A 9,731-nucleotide genomic window follows, 5' to 3' on the forward strand; every position below is an offset into this window, starting at 1 on the left:
CCTGCAACTTGACTTATTTCTGCTCACTTTCAATGCAACTGTTGACTCCGTTTTGGTGTCCGTGACTTCCACCACCCGGCTGAAGGAGCCTTTGCCCAGTTTTCTCACAATTCGATATCTATCGGTTATGGTTGCACCCGGCTCACAGATGAGATGGCCGTGTCGGTCTACGCTTGGAATCGGTTCAGTTTCGGTACACGTTTGGTTTGACATTTTGTTGTGTTGCTGATTTTTGTTAATTTTTTGGAAATTAAAATTTGCTCTATAACTTCACCACTGGGTTGCTAAAAATGCTACGTTAATTGTCTGAGGTCGGTTTGTTACTGACAAGTTATGTACCTTTTGGGACCTTTTCAACTCGGTTCTTCTTTTTCCATAAAACAAAGATGAAACAAAAACTACAAGCTATGACAGTCAAAGAGACTCATTGGATGGCTGTTGAATACACCCATCATTAGTTCTTGTATGTAGATAAACATAATTGCATAGTTCGTAAAGCGTTAGACGAGCAGCAAAGGGCTGTTGAATACACCCATCATTAGCTCTTGTATGTAGATAAACATAATTGTATAGTTCGTAAAGTGTTAGACGAACAGCAAAGAAAAATGCGGAAAAACTGAAAAATCAATTAGCACAGCTTACAGCAATAAAACTTTGTTGGTGCACATGACTCACTTGCAAATTGTAATGAAATTAACAACATTTTGTCATTTATGTTTGCGAATATGAATCCTTTCGTTGACAATTTACACACCTAACTTATTTTGGAATTTTTCAATATCTTCGGATGAGATCGATGAAACTAAGTTTTTCTTTCGTCAGAATTCAATTTGATCATTTTTGCACGGTGCTGCAAGTATAGGGTAATTTTGCAATCAATTCATTCGATATAGCAACGCACTTCAAGCATGAGTGGTACTCCAAATAGAGTACTAAAACAAATTTTTGCGCTGTAAAAAAATCTGGAAAAATTTGTCATACAAAATAGTACTCTGGAAGCACTGGAAGCACTTTTGCGTTGGATAATACGAATTAACAAAATAAGAATGTGTGTCTATAACGGTAATTATAGATTGGAGTTGATGCTGCCTAATGACGAGTGAGGAGGTTTGCACGTACAGCTAGCGATTTTATTTGTGGGAGATGCGGGAAAACATGAAAAGTATAAACTTCAAAAACCTTTATTTACATTCAAAGTGTGACAACAGCTTTTGTGCCACCAAGAATTGAAATACGACTCTTTTCAGCACTCATTTTAGTGTTGTAAAGTGACTTATTTCAGCACCCGTTTGATGTGATATTACAACACTCAAAGCAGTGTTGATATGGAATTTGTATGAGTTGTTACAGCATTCGTTTGAGAAAAGCAATGTGATCGATCAAATTTGTAGAGTGATTGTTTACAATGAAAATTATGATTTTTTGTGCTCTTGTCTATTTCAATTCTTGGTTGGCACAAAGCATGATGTGTTACACGTATTGTAATGTTGTACAATACTTGTAACATAACATACTATTACGTCCGTTAACTATTTACAAAAATAATTTCCTCTGAAGATTTACGCAAGAAAATTGCAATAAAAAGGAAATTCGCTGTTTTCCTGACTATTGGCTACTGATCCACAAACTCTATTTTTAAAGGCCATAGAATTTCTGATAGGTCTCGTCAATATCTATATTATTTGACACATAGCATATCAATCTTGAGCAGGTTCTTCTGAAGTTATCCGATGAAAACTGAAGAAAACAAACAAAAACACGCAAACAGGCTGTGTATACTTTTCCTCTTTTCCCGCACCTCCCAAAAAGCCAAATCGTACAGGTGTACGTTTAGTCTCGGCACTTTTATAACTTTGTGCATGAAAACTAATAATTTGTTCTCGATCTTCTAAAATTTATTGCCATACAAAGGCATTCGAAGACTTTCAACCTTTTAATCAAGTATTTTGGTAAAATATGCCAAACCGCGTCGGCACAAGTAAGAACCGGCCTCAATATGGTTACATAGACTTTAACCTTCAATTCCTGTGGGATACCATTATTCACTGTCATGATAGAATACGGTTTATGGCGAATCGGTGTTAGCTTTCAGAAGCATCCAATTCACATGTTCGTTGTGTCTCAGGTTGGTCGAACGTAGTAACCCAAAAAACGATGAGCTCAAGGTTGCCTAGGTGTTACCCATCTATTAGAAAGACTCCGAGAGTGCTCAGGTGGAGTGCTGTCTCCATTTGCTGTTTCTGGTGTTCATTAACGATTTATACGATCTGACTGGTTAAATCGTGTCCGTTCGGTTTGTAGATGATACTAACTTGTTCGAATCGAGTAGCCGTGTTGGCAGAGTACTTTTCGGCTAAACAAGATGACTCTGAATTCGGGTAAAACGAGAACGTGTAAAGTGTCGAGAACTGACGCTGGATGAGTTTATTCGTGGAATGGTCATTTCAGTCACTCGGCGCCTGTTATCTCTGGTCGGATAGGGTTTCTTAAGAGGCTGCTTTTTCCCGAAGAAGGTCTTAAGACTTATCTATTTTTCCACAGTGCACTGTCATTTGACTTACCTTGTTGGGATTTGGAATCAGCCTGTAGGTCGGCTATCGATGAGCTCCAAGTATTGCAGAAAAGGGCTTTGAAGGCAGCCCATAAATTACCCATTTCTCATTCGATATTCTACCGATTCATTATTTGAGAGAGATTTTCCTTCTGTACTATCGGGACTCTCTCACACACTGTTGTGTGAATGAGGCGAAATTTACTCTCGAGTTATGTGCAAAATACACTTAGGGCCGAGTAGTGTTTCACTTCTTTCTAACTAACGGTCCGCTCAACCGATTTTTTTCCTAGATTGGTACGACAATACCTATCGTTTGTCGTGTCATTTACATTTCCATCGTTTATTCTGCTGTAGATACACTCAAAGGAACTTAAAACACTTAGGCCGGCCCTAACTCAAGAAGGACCCTAGGATCTCCATCTTCGAACTGAACCTCACTATTTCGACTATCTTTCGGGGGGAAATTTTTGAAATCGCATTTGATTTACTCAAGATATCGACGTGACAGACACACAAACATAGGCAAACACTTTGTCCTTACCGTCTGCTTCGAATTACATCAATTACACACGGCATCGTAATCCTATGAGCCGCTTCGTACGGGGCTAAAAGAAAGTCCAAGTAAAAGTAACTTTTTTCTCAAATATTCGACAAAAGTTAAGTGAGTTTATTGCATGTTAAATGAATGTGAAGTGAAAGCCTTGGCGCTGAATCGTGCGCGGCAAGATGATGATGATGATGATGATGGTGAATTGAATCTGTTGATTCAAGACGACATTTTCAGTAGATCTTTGTAGCACAGAATGCCACAAGCATCAATGTCAGTACGTACATCCCTTCCAGCGATCCAGCACTGCTGCAAAATGACGCTGATACAAAATATCGTGGCCTTCCCCTTGGTCAATCTTAAAAGTTCACTTTCCTCTCATAGCTTTCGACAGTTTCAAATTGCTGAGACTGAGAACTTCCAATGCGATCGAATAATCGAAAAATCGACCCTTTTCGTAGGCGTGCCGTACACAGTTTGCTAGAGTTCGACCCTTGGACGCTTCCAAGCTAACAAATTCTTTTTCGAATTCATTCCTTTTGTTTTCGATGATTTCGGTGCAGTTGATCGACTCAGTGTCAGTTTGGTGTGGAATCAATTCGTTGCCATCGAGAACCGAGTTCAAAAGTTTATTTTGGGCAACGTATTTCGCTGAACAATAATTGAGTTTAATCGTTTTTCGGGGTATCGTCCTCAATGCCCAATATCGCACTGAAGATCGAAATGAACGCTTTGCTGTTCACTTCCACTTTCGGACTTGAAACTCATCTAAAAACCAGAACCGAACTTTGACTAAATGAGGTGGGTGCACCAGTCTCCGGACATATACCGGTTGGTGCTTTCATTGTTAAACTCTTTTATGAATGAAATAACAATAGGTCTCCGACTACTACTTCATGGGCGGGTGCTGAGACTTGTGCTGGCAGCACTACAAACCTTAGGTTTCAAGCTTCTTTGACTCAGAGTTTCGTCAGATAAATATTTCCACGTTTAGCTTTCATTCCATATCTGGTGCTCGTCCATGCCTGTCATTCCCGCTTTAATCGTAATTTTTTCCTCTCCCAATTTCAGTGCATTTTCCTGTGTAGAGACTTCAAGCGAAAATCACGCGCTCAGGAAGTTGTTCTTAACGGTAATGGTGACGCACGGCACACAAGCGTACGGCGATTGCTGTCGGATAACAGTGTCAAGGATGAAGTTACTATGAATCATGTAGTCGTAACCTGATTCCTGAGTTATTTAAGTATTTGAACTTTTCTACTTATTTAGTCAAAATGAATGGGAGAGAGAGAGAGAGAGAGAGAGAATGTAGATTTTTGTGTGGATGGGTGAGTGTGAGAGGCAGTGAATGTGCGATTAAGATTTAATTTATTTATAACTCAGAGAAATGCTAGGTTCCCAGCACTGCAAGCGATAGAACATGTACAGTGCGTATGATGGGAGAAAAGAGAACAGCGAATTGTGTCAATTCTCTCAATTAATGAGAGAGCCCAGATGTCATTCACGCGTTTGATCTCATGCATTGCTGACCACTTGTAGCATTTCTCTGCTTATAGCTCTGATGGTATTTCTATGTTGGGATTTAGCATTTTAATAATTTTAGTATTTATTTTACCTGGTAGCTGTAAACTCAATTAAATTTTATCGTTGAACTGTATAGAGACTGGACAATCCATATAAAGTTCACACAAAATGTGTGTAACGGATTGGAATGATCCAGTTTCGTTGGAGTAGTTAGTTCGACAGATTTTAAGAGCAATGATTGAATTTAGCTAAGACACAAACCGAAATATTTGAAAATTAAAAAAATTCGGTCGAAAAACGGTTTACTTAAGCGGAGGAGGCAATTAGCCACGGTTTATTTTTGGGATTTTTTTTGAAGATCTTGAAAAATTCGGAAGACACTCCGAATAATTTGGAGGAAACTCCGAATAATTCGGAGAAACTTCCGACAAAAATTTGGTTAAGACTACGAAAAAACTGAAATTTTTTCTAAGATTTTCGGAATTTTCAGAATAAAGCCCTGAAATTGACTGGAAATCGATACTTTATAACGATCCATAGTCAAACTGAAATGGATTTCGAAATCTTTTAAACTTGTGTTGAATGACACTTTTGCGTCCAAGCTCAACGAATGATCGCTCTTAAGTGATGTCGAACAATTTGGATATGACTTGCATTCGATAGCAATAACTATTTTAGTATTCAATTGTGTCTGCGTGTTTGTGAATTAATTTCCATGTACTGAGTGTGTACGGTTGGGCTGTACTTGGTTTCAATGATGAAACGGTTACTCTTTTATTGTAAGATTTTAAATTATCGAAAATAAATTTACGAATCGACATTCGTTTGAGTCGAAGCCTCCTTTGTGGTTTCATTTGACAAACGATCTGGATGGGAAATGGATTCAAGGAGCGATTGCGGATTAACATTTCATGTCTTTATGCTCGTATGTAGGTCAGCTGGACTAAAAATTGTTTATCGACGAAAGTTGGAATTTCCTATTTCTTCCCGAGGTGAGCTCATAATTTGTAATCTGTGCGTGGCGTGTATAATCAAAACAAAGTTGCAAAGAGAAAAACTTTTGTTCACCCAATGAGAAAGCAATAATTTTATCACCTGATCTGTCAACAAAACGTCATCTTGTCACCACATTTGAGTGGAGAAAATAAGGTCATTCACGCCGTACGGATGAAAAGTATTTTGGCTTACCGGTTTTCTCCACGAAACAAAAAACTTCAATTCAATCAACGCACTTCAAGCAAAAGTGATCATAGTCAAAAAGATGAAAAGTAGAGTTTTTGTGTGAATTTTGTTGATTCGAGGCGAAGCCGAGGTCAATAAACACAGAAAAGCAAGACTTTTCATTTGTATCCCGAGTTATGTAATGGATTGTACATGCTGAGGACATCGAAAGTAGTGCTTGAAACATGAAAAGTATGGTTTTCGACGCATGTAGCATGTAAATAACTATTTCATGCCACGGGACAAAATAACAAAAATTTTGTCTCGTAATTTGGTCCCTTTGCATTAAAAGTTGTACCTGTTGTGGACGGTTAATTATATGCACTTTCGTTTGTCGTTTGGCTCGCAACTTGAGGTACTACAGCAGAAACACGTTAAATAGAATTGTTACATGGTTCATAATAAACCATTCGTGCACACATCTCTTTAATACAAGACTTGTTGATCGGACGCTATGTAATGTTCAAAAGACCGCTTTAATGTTTTGCAATTTTCATCGAAAAATTGACTTGCTCATTGTTTCTCCGCAAAGTGTGTCTTGTTTGACTTGATGTTGATTACTGCTCATGCTATCGTATTCACCAAATTCATACAATTCTATAGAAACCGTTAGCGGACGCTACGTTAAAACGAAATGGGACGCCACACTTGGGTTCCGAACTTTTTGTGAGTCGCCAAAGAATTGCGTTGGATCTGGCTGCTTCAAATTTCATTAAGCAAATTTATCGTTGAGCTGAGTAGAGACCAGAGATGGGCCCGTAATATTACCCGGTAATATTACGTAAAATTACGTAATATTACCCGAAGCTCGGTAATATTGGTAATTTAAAGCATCGGTAATATTACGTAATATTACCAAAAATCGGTTAACATATTGTAAATTTTAATCATTTTCAACAAAATTACTCGTTTTTAGCAAATTCAAGTGTATTTTATCGTATAATTTTGTTTTAGTTAGGCCTAGTTCAGCCTAGTTAAACAACTTGTTCAAAAAGAGTCGAGTAGTATACACATTTGAATGAGCTTCAACCGAAATTGATAATTAAAAGAGCGTGGATTTTTACGATTTCTCTCAGAGTTGTCATTGAATGACGCCGTCGGCAACTCGGTCTTCTGTCACTTCATAAGGACACGGGCTTAGATCGAAAACTGAAATTTGTTAGCAAATGAAATTTCATTTCAAATTTCGTATCCTAAAAGACCGAGTTTCCGGCACTGCCATCGTTGAATATTGTGGTAGCGACATACAATCTAGCGTGATAACGTAACACAAGTGCTTCCAAGTCTTTCGACTCGTGTACCCCTTCTTCAACTAGCCGAATACGAGTTTGGTTATCTGAATAGTCGAAACAAACATTTGGAAACATCTACGCAAGAAGTAAGATTCCACGTTCTTGTTCAGTCAAACTATACTTTACTCAACAAAGCTCAAAGTGACGCATGTAATAGTAGTTTACATTCCATGCTGAGAAAGTAATTCTTTTATGTGATAAAGGTGTTTTCCAGCAACAAGCTCCGGTTACTGTCTTTTTGTCAAATGTAGAGTCAATCAAGCAAGTTGCTCAAAAACACACGAGTGAGTTTCCGAGTATCACAAAGTTTTTTCATAAGCAATCAATTATGTAGCAGTATCGAAGGTACTGGTTTACCGTGTGACACATGCGAAAGTTGAGTTTCACGTAAAATTCACGAAAAATAAACAGAAAATAGTACACCGTATAAAGGATCATTTTCGCAAAGGACATATTGCTGAATAATATTCAACTTTCGCATGAGTCTGATAGTAAAATATCGAATTGTTACAATTTTGTATTGGTAAATTACGTAATATTACCGAAACATCGGTAATATTGGTAATTTAAGATTTCGGTAATATTATCCAATGTTACGTAATATTACCGACAATAAATAAATTACCGGTAATTTCCCATCTCTGGTAGAGACTGTACAAACCCATATAAAATAGTATGTGTAAAGGATTGGAATGATCCGGTCTCGTTGGAATAGTCGAGGAAATATTCAGTTGGACAGATTTTAATGATTGAATTTAGCTATGACACAAACCGAATTATTTGAAAATAAAAAAATCGGTCGAAAAACTCTTTACTTAATCGAAGGAGGCAATTAGCCACGGTTTATTTTCTGGAGTTTTTTTTTCTAAAAATTCGGAGAAAAATTCAGAAATTCCCAAAAACTGATATTTTTTCTGAGCGTTTTCCGAATTTTCGGTGAGTTGTAATAAGTGGTAGCTCCATAGGCCCAATCAGTTTTTTTTTTGAACTGAAATGAGCTATCAGTTATTCAGCAAATAAGTAAATTGAGCCATCAGCTTTGGGTCGAGATTCCAATATTTCTCAGAAAATTTTGTGGTATCGAGTGTTGAGAAAATAAAATTTCTTTATTATTGGCATAAAGCGTGACAATGAAGAACACAATCAGTTTACAATTCAAAAATTTTATTTAAAAAATTCTCCCTGCGTTCGTTTATACATTCAAGACAGAAATATTGTTTTACAAAAATTTGATTAAACCGTTAGTCGTTGAGACGCTGGCAATTTGTCAAAGAATGGATGCGTCAATGCCTCCTTCAATGTAATTCTCTTCGCCGGTTCGTAAGCCAACATTTTCTCCATCAAGTCGATTAAGTCGTCATCGATTTCCGCCTTTATTGAAGTACGCAGCGGTTGATGACAATGTACCTCTAACGGTCGCTGAGTCCAATCGAAGTTTAACTTACCATTCGGAAAGTATTTATGCTCGCCGGCTACAGGAAATTCACCCAGAATTCTTTCCATTATCGCCAAATGTTCCAAATCGTCATCGTCTGTATTGAATAGCAGGTTTCCGGTGTGTAATTCGTAAAGAATGCAACCGATCGACCACACATCGACTGGATGGCTCCAATTATTTTTCAGCACGACTTCAGGTGCACGATAACACCGATTACTGATGGTGTATGACTGAGGTAATTCGTCATCTTCAGCACAGCCCAAATCGATCAAACGAATATCATTTCGGTTAACCGACCGAATATTCATTTTCTTCTCCGGATGATACTCCTTCGTGTAGCTCGAATCCACAAACAGAATATTGTCCGTCTTCAGGTCGGTGTGTATGATCCCTTGTTGATGTAAAAAGTTCACTGCATGGCACAGCTGGTAGGCCATGTGCCGCACTTGATCCATCGGGAACGGTACGAATTCGTTGAGTTCGAGGAAATGGTACACATCGGATCCAAGTATGTCGAATGTAATGCAGTAGTGTCCGTGCCATAAAAATGCATCTCGCATTTTGGCACATAGGCTGGTGTCGTCCGGATCGCGTCGTGCAATATAACCCAAAAACATGATTTCTCTCTTTGCCGCCTTCCTGCAACTTGACTTATTTCTGCTCACTTTCAATGCAACTGTTGACTCCGTTTTGGTGTCCGTGACTTCCACCACCCGGCTGAAGGAGCCTTTGCCCAGTTTTCTCACAATTCGATATCTATCGGTTATGGTTGCACCCGGTTCACAGATGAGATGGCCATGTCGGTCTACGCTTGGACTCGGTTCAGTTTCGGTACACGTTTGGTTTGACATTTTGTTGTGTTGCTGATTTTTGTTAATTTTTTGGAAATTTGAATTTTCTCTAGAACTTCACCACTGGGTTGCTAAAAATGCTACGTTAATTGTCTGAGGTCGGTTTGTTACTGACAAGTTATGTACCTTTTGGGACCTTTTCAACTCGGTTCTTCTTTTTCCATAAAACAAAGATGAAACAAAAACTACAAGCTATGACAGTCAAAGAGACTCATTGGATGGCTGTTGAATACACCCCTTCATTAGTTCTTGTATGTAGATAAACATAATTGTGTAGTTTGTAAAGCGTTAGACGAACAGCAAA

At 38.2% G+C, this 9,731-nt stretch overlaps 1 protein-coding gene across 1 annotated transcript; it reads right to left on the reverse strand.

Annotated features, from left to right (window-relative positions):
• Positions 1 to 8,371: 8,371 nt before the first annotated feature.
• Positions 8,372 to 9,193, reverse strand: LOC119083938 (dual specificity protein kinase CLK2-like). The gene has a single exon (XM_037193752.1). The coding sequence runs from the start codon at positions 9,191 to 9,193 to the stop codon at positions 8,372 to 8,374; it is 822 nt and encodes a 273-aa protein (XP_037049647.1).
• Between the last annotated feature and the right edge of the window lie 538 nt (positions 9,194 to 9,731).

Source organism: Bradysia coprophila, unplaced genomic scaffold (assembly GCF_014529535.1).
Source record: "Bradysia coprophila strain Holo2 unplaced genomic scaffold, BU_Bcop_v1 contig_70, whole genome shotgun sequence".
Taxonomy (NCBI): domain Eukaryota; kingdom Metazoa; phylum Arthropoda; class Insecta; order Diptera; family Sciaridae; genus Bradysia; species Bradysia coprophila.

Bases quoted from the DNA above. Each gene is read 5' to 3' on its own strand.
- LOC119083938 (XM_037193752.1), bottom strand. From the start codon at position 9,193: ATGTTTTTGGGTTATATTGCACGACGCGATCCGGACGACACCAGCCTA.